Raw genomic sequence first — 17,369 nt, forward strand, 5'->3', positions numbered from 1 at the left:
ATATCAAAGTCCAAAAAGGAGCCGTGAAAGAAGAGCGTCCGTGCCGATTGATGAGTAAACGGAAAGCGATAGCACGCTACCCCGTGAGTAAAAACGAAAACTAATCGATAGACGAAAGTGCCCCCCCAGCACAACCTTGACACGGAACAGGACCACCGTCACAAGTGGGGATGGCCGAGGGTCGGCCACGCACGCAGCCCGCGAGCCCGCTCCTAACGCTGAGCCGCCGCTGACCGCTGCCGCGCGACACCAACTTACACGACGATAGCCCGAACGGTGACAGTTGTGCCAGAACAACTCGTGAAAAAATAAGCGGGCGATCGCAGCGCGAAGCGGGAGCGGATACAAAGCTCGCCGTGCGCCGAGCTGTCTCGTCCTCCCCTCGCCGCCGACACTTCATTCAGCGCGCACAGAGCTACGGAGTTAGCTTCATCGATCCTGTTTATTTTGTAGCCTCATCCGGAGCATGCTGCCGCCACAACGTTTCAGTGTGTCACTCCGGGTTGGCTCGGTGCCTGTGTCAATCTCCGTCCAGCTTCGCGGCCGATACTTGTAGGAAGGCGAACACGTTTCGTTATTTTGCAGCTGACACAGATGCCTTGCTGGCCAACTACAACATCGCTATTTACGTGTGAATGTACTGTGTGATAAAGCTCAAAACAGCACAGTCACATAAAACCAACCGTTAGAACAGCGAGAAGTTACGAAGCACGACCCGACTACTTCTTCCTCGGTGACAATCTTTTTAAAAATAACGGTAATAATAATCGCATAATAAAAATATAACAATATTAAAATACACGAAGTGACAACAAAATGGCGGCGACGTCGTTGAATCAGCCGAGCTCCGAAATGGATCTCTCGCTCGCGCTCGCGCTCTCCCTCTTTTTTTCCCTCCCTCGCAGCGGTCGGCGCCCTCGTATTTCCCCGCCGCGGAGCTCCTTCTCTCTGGGCTTTCTTATCAGAGCCCCGAACGGAGTCGGATCAGACTGGGCCTCATTCACAAAACCGGGCCTCCATGTCAGTTGAGCCCGTATCAATTCTGTCAGTAAAACACGGGCATTCTCATAGAAACGCGGAGGGAGGGGGAGACGGGGGTGGAGAGTCGGCCGAAGGAGGGAGCGGGCCGGGGGACATACATGGGGCTTTCTCCTTCGTTCCCTCTCGCCTCACGTTCACCTCCTCCGCTAGCTTATATCCATTTTTAATGCTCGACTCTTTAATTCATGATGTTTAAACATACCCCCCCCGTTCTCCGGGAAAATAATGAAAAGTCAATGTAAATACCCTAATTGATGTTAAGTGTGATTTACTGTTATTCCCACAAGCTTGACCCGCTCAGGAGAACTTCTCAGGCGCTCTTCTCTCCTACCTAGCAGCGCCCGGGCTTAGAAAGTGCTTTATAAAGTCATTAAACTCTTTTTAGAAAGCCTAACAATCGCAGGGCTCTCTTTTTTTAATTAGCCCTTATATCACCACTTTAATTGGTCTCTGCTGAGACCAGGCAGGACTTGGGGATTATCAACCAAAAACAGAAAATATTTCCTCCTCAGCCCATTGCTCTTTCATTTTTAATTACTCTACTCACTTTTTAATTAATTCACAGATATCTCCTTTGGTTACGTACTTTTGCATCTTCACGCATCCAAAGCATTCTTGTCCCGAAAACCGTCTTCCGTATGGCCTGTGCTTGTAAATCTTTAACCTGCTCTTTCTATCAGATGAGAGGTAACATTAACGTAAAGTTATATTGTGCAGTTTATTCGGAGACTATGAATACACTGAATATGTGACAGTTTTGTCCATGATCTCATCTTTATGACAGTAGCTGTCACAACGCCCGTACCCCTTATGTTTCGGGTCACAACAACGTGAAGTTCCTGCCAGGTACGTACATCAGAAGGCAGGGTAGACAGTGTATAACACTCATGCAAACATACACGTCACAGGTTATTTAAAGCCACCTGAATAGTGTGAACGATGAGAAGAAATCAATATGAACACAAGGAGAACATGTAAATTCACCACTGGCAGGGCTCAGACTATATTTTAGCCTACAACCATTGGTGTTTGTGAATCTTTTTTTCCAGTTGTATTTGGTATGTTCGCTTTTTTGTGATGTCATACAACAGTTAATATCTATATGTTAATTTAATAAAATTCATATATGCCAGAAGGGCAGGGCGGGCGCGGCGGCGTGGCGGACTTGGCCAGGTCCTGCTCTCTGGTGGGTCTGGGGTTCAAGCCCTGCTTGGAGTGCCTTGCGATGGACTGGCATCCTGCCCTGGACGTGTCGCCTCCCCCTCCAGCCTTGTTCCCTGTGTTGCCGGGCTGGGCTCCGGCTCGCTGCTGCCACAGTCAGGACAAACAGTTTCAGACTGTGTGTGTGTGTGTGTGTGTGTGTGTGTGTGCCGGAAGGCAACTACAAAAGGCAACATATCTGGATAGTAAAGCTCCTTCAGTCATTTAAAAACAATAATGTAGTTGACATGGAAGACAATACACACACACACACACATTTTCTGAACCGCTCGTCCCACACAGGGTTGCGGGGAACCGGAGCCTACCCGGTAACACAGGGCATAAGGCCGGAGGGGGAGGGGACACACCCAGGACGGGACACCAGTCCGCCACAAGGCACCCCAAGCAGGACTCGAACCCCAGACCCACCAGAGAGCAGGACTGTGGTCCAGCCCACTGTGCCATCGCACCCCCTGGAAGGCAATATTCTACTTAAAATTTCATGTTGGACCTGTGAAATATAGTTGCACATACTTTCAGAGGCATAAAAAAGATTACCTGTATTTCTAAATGAAGTTATACGCAAATACTAGGGAATGTAAGTTAGGCTTGTTTAGACCTTGGGAGATATGTCCCCCTGTTATCTACCTCATTACATTTATGGATTTATATAATATAAACATAGAATAGATTGTGACAAAAAAACAATAACAGAAAAAAACAGATGTTCTTTGCCTTTAAGTTTGGTTGGATGACAACACTGACCAAATTTTAAAAAATCATATTAATGTTATTCAGTGTTGCATTATGATTTGGGAAAAAAATGTATGTTTTTCTCCATATGTAAGATATAAAAAATTGTCACCTTTGCCATGTTTAGCATTACAGTAAAGAGACTTACCCTTCAGCTTTATGAAGTTAATGAGCATCAATTTGTAGTTGAGATTTTACAGGTAACACCCACACACACATTTTCAGAACCGCTTGTCCCATACGGGGTTGCAGGGAACCGGAGCCTACCCGGCAACACAGGGCATAAGGCCAGAGGGGGAGGGGACACACCCAGGATAGGATGCCAGTCCGTCGCAAGGCACCCCAAGCGGGACTCGAACCCCAGACCCACCGGAGAGCAGGACTGTGGTCCAACCCACTGCACCACCACACCCCCACTACAGGTAACACTTCTTATGGAAAAGTTAAAATAGCCTTACATTTTTTGTTAAAGATGAACCCAAGTATCCTAGAGTTAAGTTCAATAAACTTTCCACAATATACACTTCTAAGACATTCTAATAAGTATCTTTACAATATCATTTAATCTTGAAGGTAATCTGTCTGCCAATAGACAATGCAAAACTGCCATTACCAGTTTGCACATACGATCCATGTTTTCTCACATCTCTATGCAGATCAAAATCATTATCTTAAAAATGTTTTTTTGTCAGTTTAATAACTTCAATGATTTATTGTAGATGAACGACAGATGCAGTGTGTGAACTCTGACAGGTTCTTGTGACCTTATAAACAGTCAGCATATTAACAAAAGTGTATGTTCTCTTCTCTCCTCTGAACCACAGTACTCAATACAGGGTTGCTGTGTTCAAGAGCCCATTCTGGAAACACAGGGCATGAGACAGAGTGCATCGTGGAAAGGACATCTTCCATCATTCTTCTTTTATTATCTTTTATTAACTTGGAAAAACAGGCATTTTTTGTCGGCAACTGGACACTTTTAGTTTGCTGTACAATCAGTAAAAGCATAATAATAGCAATATACCAATACTTATTTGCTGGGTATGTTCCGCAAGAGTCCCAAATATAACTATAATAAATAAAATACTTTGCTATAACTAGTTTTAATATTTGGATTAACTTCCAGCTATATTTAAAAAATAAAACTAAAATGATTCAGAGTAAAAATATCTTCTCAAATTTCTATTTATTGGCAGTTGTTGATTGATTTATCTCATAAATGTGCAACATTTGTCATCTTATTACTGATCACCAGCACTCGTGAACACCAGACACAAGCTATTAGCACAGAGGAATGTGGTCCCATAGTGCTATTCTTGGTGCTGTTTACTGCCACCTAATGCACTGATGCAAAAAAGGCAGGTCAAGTTCAATGCAAAACAAACTTTTTTGAAAATATACTAGTAAAAAATACAATTGAAAATAAACAAATAAATTGGGAAAATATTTCTATCTGTGAAAAATCTTAACCCTCATTACACAAGGACCCAGTGCTTTGTATAAAAAACGTAATGTTGGGTGAAAAGTAATGAAAAAAAGTACAAGAATGCAAAAGTCCATTACTCATGCATCTTTAATCTGGTGCCTTCTGTTTTCACTTAAATTATATTAGTTTAGATTCATGGCTCAATGCATGCATACAATGTAAAAATGTAACAGATTAACAGCCATGGAAATATTTATGAAGCAACATGGAACCTAAGGAGAGGAAAGAACAGTTAACAAACAAAAATTAATTTTAATCTAAGTCATATTTTTTATTCTGAATACTTTTCTAGTCCAAAATGTGTATTTAATTAAATAGCTGGACTTGTGCTTGCTCATGCTGTCAACCAATTTTTATATTCCCTGAAAGAAGCTACAGTCTGATGTACTAGGAGCTTATATCTTTAATAATGATACTTAATAAATAACTGTCAGAGTTAATAAATAGGGGGGATGCGGTGGTGCAGCGGCTTGGCTGGGTCCCGTTCTCTGGTGGGTCTGGGGTTCGAGTCCCGCTTGGGGTGCCTTGCAATGGACTGGCGTCCCGTCCTGGGTGTGTCCCCTCCCCCTCCAGCCCTGTGCCCTGTGTTGCCGGGTTAGGCTCTGGTTTGCCGTGTGAGTTAATAAATAAAGTGTTTACCTGTCCCTGCTAGTAAATAAAGATTTTGACAACATAATTTTCACAGTGGAGTATTATTCATAATGCAGATATTCAGTGATTATCACTTCACATACAAGAAAAACATAAGAACCCTCTGGGGAGGTACAGTGGTGGAGCTGGTAACACTGATGTGTCATAATGCCTGGGTTGTGTGATTGGACATGGATTCAACCCTTGGATAGTCTGTGAGAATTTTGAATGTTTTACCTATGTTCACACAGGTTTCTTTACAAAGAGATGTGTTTCAGGTGAAACGGTGGCTCTAAATTGCCAGTAGAATGTGTATGTGTGTACAGTGCCGTAAAACGTATTTGCATCCTTTTCCATTTTGTCTTTTCTCACTGTTCCATAATTTTTCCATTTGTAGAGCATTCTCTGACCGTCGTTTGATCGAGGTTCAGAAATGGCTGTGAAAACCTCTTCAGACTGATAGGCTTTAGCCTCAAGAAATTTCCACTTGCATAGTATGATATGGTGGTGTGAATCTCTTTTTTTTCCACCTTGACTTTAAGGTTTATGCGGTTGAAATTTATATCGAACAGAGCTTGCTGAAATTAGACCTGCTTGCATAGAAACAGCTGAGTCAATTAATAAGGACAATAGAAGTTATGCAGAAATTTCTTATTCACACCTATGATTCCATATGTTCCACAGCAAAGAAATCACAGGCATGAGCTGCATGGAGCTATACTGACTGACTGAACCTTGGCAATAGAAACTGGTTCTAGGAACTAGGAATGTCACCTTTCTGGCAAGGAAGGAGTGTGAGCTGGTATGGGTCAGGAAATATACTGCCTAGACGTAGTTGGTCTCACATCTACAGGCAGCAGAGGAACCAAAGTTGTATAGTTCAGGAGAAGTCTCTGACCTGCTGTGAAGGTCTTCACTGCTAAAGACTCGAGGCTGGTGTAGGGTTACTCGATACCCACCAGCTTAGACCCATACAGCTGGATTTTCTCAAGAAAGTTTTAGTTTATAAAACTTTTTATCAGACTAATTAATTACAGTAGCTATTTTGTTGCCTAGATGAGATTTTGCCCGTGGAGACTCTTAATTGTACATATGTATACATCTGGGTGCCTACTTAGCACAGGTGCACTGAAGTTAACAGGTGACGGGTGTATTGGTACCGCTCTGCCAAAACGGACAGTAAAGGGTGTTACACTTGATAGTGATAGCCTGATCAGTGTCATTAATGCAAACATCAAATTTTACACCTATCTGATTCATTCGCTGCAGTAGTGTACTTGCAATATCTTTCTTAAGTCACGGTTGCAAACTGATTGTGACGAAAAAAAAAAAGATTACATAGCTTATATTTCATACATAGCTGTCTCAGCAGAGCTGAAACTTCTGAAAATTCCCCAACATCCAATCACCGTGGCATAAAGAAATTTAAGAATTCACTAGAAACATTTTCTGCTATTTTCTATGATGATTTCGAATCAGAAACAATGCAACAAAGTGATGAGACGCAGATGTTCTGGAAATCACTGACATAGGAGTGGCAGAACCCCGCACGGGCATTTGGGACTTTCTGACAAAATGGTCCGGGAGGCCGCTCCAGCTGACGTAAGCTGACGCTCCTCCAGCGCGTGCTGCCAACTTCCGCTCCCTTTCACGTTGACGCCTTCTTCCGAGCCAAAATGGCGGCGCCCGTAACGACCTGACAGCACTTCTCGCGCATCCGATTGCTTTTTGTAGTTAGGGCCACCTCGTGAGGAGACAAAAAATAATTCGGAACATTCGGTGCTTCGTTTACTTAATTCTAGTCGCATAATTCATGGTAAATATCCATGCGCTTAAACACAACTAAGAATCTTGGATAAATTTCGCACGCTCAGTGTGTGAACCTGGACCTGCTGCCACACAGGCTGAGGTACTTAAAAACACACAACCAGTAGTAAGGAATAACTTTCTTAATTTGTTTCTGACACTTTTCTATTTGACGACGATAGTGCAAACATTTTGTAGTCACATAATTATAAGTGATAATCTGCTGCTTGTTTGCGCCATTATCATCAAAACGAATGTATATGTTGGACTGAGATGCAGCAGCAATCAAAATCCTGATTCGCCAAAGCAGTCCTGTTCTTAATAAAGTTTTTCTTTCAGATTATGGCTTTGTATCGACTGACTGGAAGGCTTTGCCGTGCAGTAAGTTATCAAATGTTGAAATACACAAGTTAGCATTTGTTTTTCACACATGTTTGTTTGTTTGTTTGTTTATTAAATTGTGTTGAGGAAGGAATCTTGGGGACAGGAGAAGGTCACATCAGGGAGTGATGCTCTCAGATTTTGAATCAAGTGTTTAAAAGTTAAATGTGTTAAATGGTGAATGTGGCAGATTGAGAATTTGAAGGGTAAGAAGTGTCTTTATTTAAGTCTGCAGCAGATTGTTGGGCTCCTACCCAAGACTTGATGATCATATCTTACATTGTCTACCTTCTCATATCGTACACAAGACAGTTATTTCAGTGTTTAGAGCTCTTTGTAGTGTTTTCTTTACTGCAGAAATAAAGAATTATTTTTCTAAAATTTCTTAAACAGGACGAAAGATAATATCTTTGTGGCTAGTCTGTTACTCCTTTTCTACTTTCGTGGTCAGAGAAGAATGGCCAGTTTGCTTTTTCACTTATTTTCTGGTAACGTTCTCACTGAAAATAATGAATATTCAGGTGTCTCAGACACGCTCACTTGGCACAGCTGCTGTTGAAGCAGAGCCACCAGCAAGTGGCACGCGTGCAATCTTCAGAACAGTGCAACAGGATCCTGTGAGTACTTGTTCTTAAAAGTCTGATCAAATATGTCCAGATACATACAGAAAAGTGAGCTCTATAACCTTTCCTGTTCTCCCACAAATTCTTCTTCAGGCTCATCACTCAGAACAAGACTTAGGTCAGTATTATACCCTGCCTCCCGACCACGTATGTTCTGTCTTCCCCCATGGCCTGCCTCGTCACTTCCAGCTACAGGTAATCAGTATGTATGCACGCGCAAGTACATGCACATGCGTAGGTGTTGATGTGGAGATGAGACGGGATATGGATTCTTACTAACTTTGTCTTCAACTCCACCACTGTGTTTCTTGGGTGCAGATGAAAACATTCAATGAGACCTGTGTGATGGTGCGAGAGCCAGCACTGGAACTCATCTCACACCTGAAAAAAGCAGACTACAGCAAACCAGCATTGCGCTACTTGCTTTGTATCCTCTTGTTCGTGTGGACCTCTGTGTGGTCATTGAAATGCCCTTACTCATCACTGCCCTAACGTTATCCATGTAAAGGTAGAGAATACATATGAGGGCAATATTGACACAAACCTATTCAGTGTTTTGTAAATATTGACACATAATTATGTGCTCTGTTGTGCTGATGCTCATAGGTGTTTTCTGTGTATGGCTATATTATGTGCATGCAGTGGCCTTGACTGGTTGTGTAGATGGGGTGACTGGCACTGGAAAAACTATGACCCTGTGTCATGCGTTACATTACTGCTCTACACAAGGCTGGGTAGTAGTCCACATTCCGGATGGTGAGTGCTAACCATGAGCTGCTTTCAGTAGGGTGGATCTTAAATACGTGTGCTGCATTGTCCTAACATGTTTTGTAGAAGTTCATAAAGAAGCATTTGTATCTACAGATTACACGCAAAGATTCTGTATAAACTACATCCCATGTCTTTCAGCTCACCTGTGGGTTAAGAACTGTAAGGAACTAATCCCGTCCTCGTACAATTCCTCACGTCTTGACCAACCAATCTTGGCCTCGCAGTGGCTGAAGAACTTTGGGATAACCAACAAGCACTTCCTTTCCAAGGTACAAGAGTATTAACAGGCTCCATGAAATTATTAAATGATGTAACTTGTTGGTCACATTTCTTTTAATTGTGATTTTGAAGAGCATTTCATATTTTCTAGATAAAGACAACAAAGACTTATATGTGGACAAAGCGAGAGAGTACTGAGGAGGGGCAACCGCTAGGGGAACTACTAGAAAAGGTTAATGTCACACTTATTCATTTTTTCTCTCTCCTTGACAGCTTTTTCCAAGTCCCCACTTTTCTTGATGGAATTTTATTCTCTTTTTTGGTCAACATCTTTTGCACAGTCATTTTGATATTGGCGTACTACTTTGTGATTTCCAGTGCTTTAAGGTTGTGGCTGCACTATGCCATTTTGCCAGCCATTAAATGGCTGTTCTTCCTCTCATACAGGGCTTGACCCGAATAAAGAGTAGTAGTGATGTGATGGGTGCGCTCCTGCGAGAGCTGCGCTTGCAGTGTAGCAAGCCACAAGATGAAGGATCTGGGGCCTTCCGGTTGGTGGTGGCTGTAGATGGTGTGAATGCACTGTGGGGAAGGACAACGCTTCGGAGGGAGAACAAGAACAAGGTACCGCACTCCCTGCTTGCTCTTATCCTGGCATTTGCATTATAGCTCAAGGTGTGTTTGTACTTTACATATTCTTTCCTTCACTCTGTCAGGTGGAACCGGAGGAACTGACTGTGGTTCAAAACCTGAGGAAGATGCTAAAAAATGACTGGGTATAAAAGAAAAACATTTTTGAAATAATAAAAGGAGCTTAGAGAATCTGTCTAAAATGTGAAGAATTCACTAATATAGTATATATCAGTATTTTTAAAAAGAAAACAGTATTTTGCTGTCTTATTTTTGGGTTTTCTTGTCTTCATAAATTTCTTTTTCTATTGTAAGAATTGTGCATTTGCGCACAATGTCTTTAGTCCACATGGAGAAGTGATGAATACTGATCATATTTCCTTTCTGTCTTTGGTATCACAGTGTGGGGGAGCCATCATTACTAGTTTGTCACAGTCGGGTTCTCTCTTTACCCCCCGTCTGGCCTATCTGCCCCATGAGTTGCTGGGAAAGGTGAGAGATTCTTCCTGCATACATGACTTTTTTTTTTTTTCCTCTCTCCCCCCCCCCCCAAACTTAAGTTTAGTATAATTTTCTGAAATAATACTTTGTTTTAACCATGTGTGTCACTTGAAGGTGTTTTTTTAAATTTTAAGTTCTTACCCCGCCATTGTTGGAATGGATTAGAGAAGATTGTGTCCATGGGGAAAAAGACATTTTCTGCTTCTTCACCTCCCTTTTGTTGTTTGTTCTAGGAGGGCTTTGATAGTCTGGATCCCTTCATTCCAGTGCCAGTGCCAGGGTACAGTGAGAAGGAGTTTGAGAGCTGCTACCAGTACTACATTGACCGCAAGTGGCTACAGCATTCACAGAGTGAGTAAGAAATGTAACATGGTGTGACGTTTCCTTGTGGTTTTCACTGGAATGCCTTGTATTTACCGCTGTATGTTACATATACAGGCCATACCGAGGAGGGGAAGAAAGAACTCATCTTTCTCAGCAACAGAAACCCTGCTGTCTTTGAGAAACTATGTGCTGCATTGTAAATGGACAACTCTTTCGACCACAAACAACAAGCTGTACTATTTAATCCACACACATGCATAACCTGCACAAGATCGTTTGCTGTACTTCTGCTTTGGATGTCTTTCATAATAAAATACTTTTAAATGAAGTAATCTCAAATCTTTCCTTTTCTGAATGTAGAAGGATGTTTCTCAATGTCATTAGTGTCATACCTGGTACTCACTAACACTGTTACTTGGCCAACCCCCCCCCCTCGCTCTCTTGGCTGTTCAAAATTTAAAGAAGGGAGTGGAGTGATTTGAGTCGTTGGAAAAACTTTGTAATAACACTAGTATGGCATATTAAAATTACAACTTTGGGTGCCATCATTCAGAAGAGTTCAGATTTAATTCTGTATTATATTGACTGCAGGATGAGACGAAAGCAAGCAGTCCGGTTAAGTGTAGCCAAGGTCGGTCAGTGATTGCGACAATATTGGAGAGATGTTTAAATGTCCAATTAGGTAATTCACTTGCCAGATGTGGACATAAAGTTCCACAATGATCAGCATCATGTTCTACTTTGTTGCTGGAACGTCTACCTGCATTTTTATTGTATCTGAACTGTTAGGTTATTTTGGATTTTTTGCACTCAACACTAAATACTATAATTTTACTGATTTAGCATGATTATGCGAGTGACTTGTTTGAGAAAGGTTAGCGAAAATTAGGCCATAAGCAGTGATCGGTTACATGACACTTGGCTTACCGCTTAACATTATTCGGAAGTGTGCATATCACGAGTTCACGTACTTAATGCACCGTTGTTTGAAGGACACAGGTGAATAAAAGAAGTCCGCTGTCAGTGTCATTGAGCCGCACGCCGCTCCGACAACGGTCACGTGACACCGCAGCCATACGTCACGCCCGGTGTCATGTGACTGCGGCGGCGGCTCGTGACTCGGACGCAGGGTAGCGGAGCGGGACGGACGGCAGCGGCGGAGACTCTCCGTGCTTCCGAAATGGTACTGACGTAGGAGTGTGCGAAAACGGGCGACATGAGCGATGGTGCGTTGCTAAGTGTGAATTGACCGCGGTAATAATGTGCTGTTACGCTAAATTGTGAGCGGCTCTTCCTCATTGTTGTGACACAGCTGGGGCAGTGAGTGACGGAGGGAGGGAGTGTGGTGCTGACAGACACAGTGACAGAGTGAGAGTCCGTGTTGTTGTTGTGTTGGCGGCGCATTTGCAGTTTCAGTTTGTTTTCCTTCACTTCATCATCGCGTCTCGTATGCAGGTAGAATGACAATGACACGACCAGCTCTCCTCTGTGTTCTGCTCGCTGTAGCTTCTGCTGCAACTGCCGGTGAGTAAAGCGAAGTCAGTCCCGCAGTATCGAGCGCGGTAATTCAGTAGGAAGAAGTACTCGCTACTGCTACAGATAACTGAGTACTGTACTGATTCAGTACGGAGTACCCTAGCAGTACTGAGTACAGTACAGTACACACACACAGAACGACAGCACAACACATGATCATCATGACACGTGCCGCTGTGTGAGGCTGTGCAGGATGACGAAGTGTAGTAAAACCATGTCTACATGAGTAAACGTGCCGATCTGAGGCTGGTACGACCTCTGCCATCGCGTCATGCACCTTTGTGTCTGTGTTCAGTAGTGGAACACATTGCAGCGCTGCTTAAGAGGGTTTACGATGTGGGGTCCAGGCCTCTGAAGCTGACTTCCTCTTTCAGGCGACGACGATGGGTGTGTTCCCAGGAACTTTGGTCACGGATCCGTGGCGTGCGAGTGTAACTCGACCCGCTGCGACTCGCCGGGAGCCGTCGGTTCGCCCCCAGTCGGGCGCTTCCTCACTTTCCTCACCAGCAGGGAGGGCAAGAGGCTGGAGAAGGGACAGGGGTTCGTGCGGAACGGCACCGCGGGGGCAGGTAAGTGCGGCGCCTGGTAGGCTGGCTTCCGGATCGTTGTCATCCTTTACGTTTATGCCGTACGAGGTGCGGTTCGCGTCTTACTTGTGCTCTTGTTGCGTTTGATTGGTGGAAGGAGAACTCGAGAAGCCCCTGTAGATGCCGCCTTTCCATATCATCATCACTCTTGCCGGGTCATACCCTCATTCTACATTTCGCCCCCGCTATCGCTTTCTCTCAGCCCTGAAGCTCACCGTGGAAGCTTCTCAGAAGTACCAGAGGATCCGAGGGTTTGGTGGCGCCATGACAGACGCAGCTGCCATGAACATCCTGTCGCTGTCGGTCGGAGCCCAGGACAAGCTGCTGAGGCAGTACTTTTCCCCAGAAGGTAACGGGATATGGGCTGATGGGAGTTCTGGTTCAGCACCGTCCACCTGAGTTCTGTCCGTCGACTCCCACTCCCGCTGAGTGATGGTTCATCATCTATCCCTTCTTGTCGCTCAGGTGCGGAATACAACGTGGTCCGGGTTCCCATGGCCAGCTGCGACTTCTCCACGCGACTGTACACCTACGCTGACACACCGGAGGACTTCCAGCTGCTCAACTTCACACTTGCTCCCGAAGACCTGCAAATGAAGGCAAGCCTGTTCCACGGAGATTCCCAGTGACCCAACTCTGGTTTGTTGACAGGTGGCTACTGTTACTTAAAAACAATCACAGCGAAGATACTCATCCAGGATTTACATGAGTAAAAGTTAGAAAGTAACAGGTAAAATAACTACTTAAGAAGTCACTATGATTCAAATTAAGATTGTTAATGTTCAATATTTAACATTCGCTCGTAATGTTAGCAGCATAAATATAATTAATGGGAAAAAATTTGTCTGCATAGCTTATAAATAAATCTGTTGTCCCTGTAAAATTAGATATTGTCAGTTAGGCAAAACAAATAAATATGAAACAAGTGAAGGGCAAGTCTGCTAAGTATTATAATTCACTCACTGTCAGTATCCATTTGTGCAGTGCCAGGTCGCAGTGGCTTGGAGTGTGTCCCAGAAGCCTAGGGTTCAAGGCAGGGTTCACAACCTTGAGGGAACACCAGTGCATCGCAGGGTAGTCACACACTCAAACACTATAAGCAGTTTAGACTGAGCAGTTCTCCTGAAACATATCTTTGGAAAAGCATCAGCTAAATGAACAAAGGTAAAACAGGAGTAACTCGCTGAATGGTTACGTTCAGAAATAATGACCCGTGTAACACGTACGTTTTCTGTATTCTGAGAGTTGAATTGTCTTTTATATATATAATCTTACTTTTTTCTTTGGCCTTCAGTGAACTAGATTGCTAACCAAGGCAGGACACAACAGCACTACACTTATCTTATGCTTCACTCCAAAGCATCTTGTAATGTTAAGTTACCTACAATTATTAACCCATGTATATGGCTGGGTTATTTTTTTAACTGGATCAATTTTTGAATAAGTATCGTTCCCGTGGGAATAACAGCAGGAGGTGGGGTTCAGACCTGTTACCTGTAGTCCAAAAGCAGGTGCTCTAACCACTAGGTACCCTACCGCCACACTAACTGCTGATTTGTCTCATGACTAGAAAGTATGGCCCGTCAAACTGAAAAATGACACTGACAGTGAAGATACATTTTTACTGGTTCACCGTAAAAGTGACTGTCACTGGCAGCTGACAATAACTAATGAAATTCACAGAAGACGTCATGGGCCACAGTAATACTTGTGACTTAATTCGTTTTGCGGGGGGGGGACATTTTAACGTTAAATGTGAGCAATTCAAAAGTAACAAGGATTGGGTTAGAGGAAAGTCGTGGAATAAAAGTACTTTTCTGGGCAGATGCACCCGAGTAAAAATAAAAAGTATTGATGCCAAAAACTACTCTGAAAAGTACAATTTCTCCAGAAGCACACCATGGAAGTGCATGTAATGGAGTAAATTTAACACGTTATTACCTACCTTGGTGTCGTCGCGGTGCTGCTCGATGAATTCTGAGTGACTTTTTACCTTTCAGCATTGGCAAAAGAGCAGTCATGTGAACCTTGTCGCACAAACTGAGTGTCTCACGGGATGATTTGAGGCACCACAGTAATTACACGATGTGCACATGTGGGGGAAATTCAGTTTTCTACAACCAATCTCACCTTAATTACTTTATTGAAGCATATATTCTTGCCAGGGTGAGCCTCTCTGTAGACATTCACTTGTCCCTGGCTCAATTACAGTTCGTCTTCTACTACTACATTTCTTCTTATTATCGTTACATTTAGCTGATGCTTTTCTCCAAAGGGACTTACAATGTTAAGCTACGTACAGATATTTACCCATTTATACAGCTGGGTAATTTTAGGATAAGTACCTTACTCAAGGGTACTACGGCCAGAGGTGAAATTCAGCCCCCTGACCTTAGGGTCCAAAGGCACCAGCTGTAATTACTGTGCTACCAGCTGCCCCCTCTTGTTTGCGATACCATTGAATTAAATAGTTTGGGTTTATATTTTGCTTCATTCATCTTTTGTGTATCTTTGCTTATTTTCCCTGTTCCCAGATCCCCCTACTTCAGCGTGCCCAGGCCCTGTCCCCCCGCCCGCTGTCTCTCCTGGCTAGTGCCTGGAGCGCTCCTGCCTGGCTGAAGACCAACGGTGCACTTATTGGCAAAGGCACATTGAAGGGTGTGGCTGGAGGCAAGGCGCACAAGACCTGGGCGAACTACTACGTGAGGTGCACAACACATTGGTACAACCCACACAGTAAACAGAGTCAACAGGGTACAACGTGCAGACCTCTGTTACAGTATGCAGTTTGTCATCAAGGCCTGCCACGTGTGATAGTTTTCACTCAGCCTTATTTCTTAGAATACATTTCCAAGTAATTATTTGGACAGTGTTTGAATTATGCAACTTCTGCACATTTCTCTTAGATTCCTGGATGAGTACAGTAAGCACAACTTGACATTTTGGGCCATGACCACTGGGAATGAGCCCACAGCTGGGATGATGACCAACTACAGCTTCCAGGCCCTTGGCTTCACTCCAGAAACACAGCGAGATTGGGTGTCGCTGGACTTAGGTCCTGCCATTGCCCTTTCTAAGTATCCAAAAACTCAGCTCCTCATCCTTGATGACCAGAGGCTTCTGTTGCCACACTGGGCCAGAGTGGTGAGGACTCGCAGTCTGGGCGGTGGGGGGTAATTTGTTTAAATTCTGAGAAAATGAGCCTCCTTGCCCACACCTACAGACTGACCAGCGGAGGCTCTTCCACAGGTGCTGAATGACATTCATGCTGCTCGGTACATCCATGGCATCGGGGTTCACTGGTACTTTGACCGCATTGCTCCAGCAGATCTCACTCTGTCCACCACACATCACCTCTTTCCAGAATATTATCTCTTTGGAACGGAGGCATGTGCCGGCTGGATCCCTCTAGATCGGGGAGTAAAGCTTGGTAGTTGGGACCGGGCAGAAGAGTATGCCCATGACATAACTGAGGTGAGAACTGTGAATTGAGGTGGTTAAGTGAAATCATGTCCACTTTGTGCTCATAACTTAAGACCTTTTGTTCCTGGCTGTGTTGGCCATGTATTAATGAATGGTGGGAAGCAGACTGTCTTCTGTATTGCTGACAGATTTTAGCTTTATTAAATATGTAATTGCAATATGAGAACACACTGACGATATACCCCCAAGGGTGTTTCCCATAGCACCGTGACCCACTCTCGTTCCTAGGAAGATAAGCATGTACATCTGCTTATTTTTTCTCTACAGGATTTGAACCACTATGTGACAGGCTGGACTGACTGGAACCTGGCTCTGGACATGGGTGGGGGTCCCAACTGGGCCAAGAACTTTGCAGACAGCACAATAATTGTGGACAAAACCCGTGACATCTTCTACAAGCAGCCCACCTTCTATGTTATGACCCATTTCAGGTGAGGCCAGTCTGATTTAAACTGTATAAACCTTGTTTTATCAACTGTCCCTTCCCAGGAGTTTATATTTTATGCGTCGTTCTTGAGGCAGTACTATCATTTTTACAAATTCCACTTTTCCTGCAAAAATCTATTTTCTTGTCTCATAGCTGAACAATAGTGTTTTTCCTGATACTACTATAATATAAATGAACTGATAATTTGTTTTTCTAGTAAGTTCTTGCTGGAGGGGTCTCAGCGAGTAGGCGTGTCCTTTAGTGCACACACTGATTTGGAGGTCACTGCTTTCATCCGGCCAGATAAGTCAACGGTGATGACTGTTTTGAACAGGTATGACTGGTACATTTTCATCTATTTAACATCTTGTTGTCCAACTGCAGAAGTCTTGAAAAACAGGGGTCGTTCCGTTGCAGGTCCGATAGGGACGTGCAGTTTGAGGTGTGGGACCCGGCCACAGGCTACATCCCCTCCGTCTCTCCTGGACATTCCATCCTCACGGTCATATGGCAGGCACAATGATGGGCTCTGCAACACACATGTGGCAGGCTAGCAGACCTTCATGCCTTCAAAGACTGAAGCATCCATTTCAAAACTGGAAAATAAACTTATGTAGGCCACTCACTTTTCCCCCAGATTTTTTCCTTTCATGCTGATTCCTTGCTCTGAAATTGACTGGCTTACCATTAATAGTATTTCCTTTTTAAATTTCACTGTCCTGTATGAAATGTACATAATTTATCATCTTTTGTAAATGTGTGCCAACTAATGAAGATTACAATAAATGAGTTCTTGACCTGTGGCCACCTTGGGGGACATATGTGTTTGTTAGTACTTTAATTTGTTTGACCACAAAGTGTCTTAAAGACCATGTCACAATACTGGCATAGCACACAAACCACTCTCTGATTTTGTGTGCTTTCCTATTATCAATAGCCTGAAACTTTTCCCTGTTGTGAGAGTCATGAGA

At 43.7% G+C, this 17,369-nt stretch overlaps 2 protein-coding genes across 5 annotated transcripts; both read left to right on the forward strand.

Moving 5' to 3' along the window:
• Positions 1-6,773: 6,773 nt before the first annotated feature.
• On the forward strand, positions 6,774-10,647 carry dap3 (death associated protein 3). 3 transcript variants are annotated; one of them, XM_018736575.2, is made up of 13 exons: positions 6,774-7,043; positions 7,256-7,297; positions 7,819-7,914; positions 8,014-8,115; positions 8,239-8,347; positions 8,584-8,676; positions 8,830-8,960; positions 9,062-9,142; positions 9,358-9,534; positions 9,627-9,686; positions 9,943-10,032; positions 10,275-10,392; positions 10,480-10,647. In XM_018736575.2, exons 2-13 carry the CDS (start codon positions 7,259-7,261, stop codon positions 10,563-10,565), a joined length of 1,182 nt encoding a protein of 393 aa, XP_018592091.1. In that variant the 5' UTR covers positions 6,774-7,043; positions 7,256-7,258; the 3' UTR covers positions 10,566-10,647. The 3 variants fall into 3 exon arrangements, with proteins under 3 accessions (XP_018592091.1, XP_018592081.1, XP_018592071.1); XM_018736565.2 differs by having other exon boundaries at positions 6,774-7,019; XM_018736555.1 differs by having other exon boundaries at positions 6,774-6,926.
• Positions 10,648-11,415: 768 nt separating this feature from the next.
• gba1 (glucosylceramidase beta 1) lies at positions 11,416-17,232 on the forward strand. 2 transcript variants are annotated; one of them, XM_018735077.2, is made up of 11 exons: positions 11,416-11,548; positions 11,821-11,889; positions 12,276-12,470; positions 12,691-12,837; positions 12,954-13,087; positions 15,023-15,195; positions 15,395-15,632; positions 15,738-15,962; positions 16,239-16,402; positions 16,616-16,732; positions 16,816-17,232. In XM_018735077.2, the coding sequence occupies exons 2-11, from the start codon at positions 11,826-11,828 to the stop codon at positions 16,919-16,921; spliced, it is 1,563 nt and encodes a 520-aa protein (XP_018590593.1). In that variant the 5' UTR covers positions 11,416-11,548; positions 11,821-11,825; the 3' UTR covers positions 16,922-17,232. The 2 variants fall into 2 exon arrangements, with proteins under 2 accessions (XP_018590593.1, XP_018590584.1); XM_018735068.2 differs by having other exon boundaries at positions 11,461-11,591.
• The last annotated feature ends 137 nt before the right edge of the window (positions 17,233-17,369 follow it).

Source organism: Scleropages formosus, chromosome 18, assembly GCF_900964775.1.
Source record: "Scleropages formosus chromosome 18, fSclFor1.1, whole genome shotgun sequence".
Lineage (NCBI taxonomy): Eukaryota > Metazoa > Chordata > Actinopteri > Osteoglossiformes > Osteoglossidae > Scleropages > Scleropages formosus.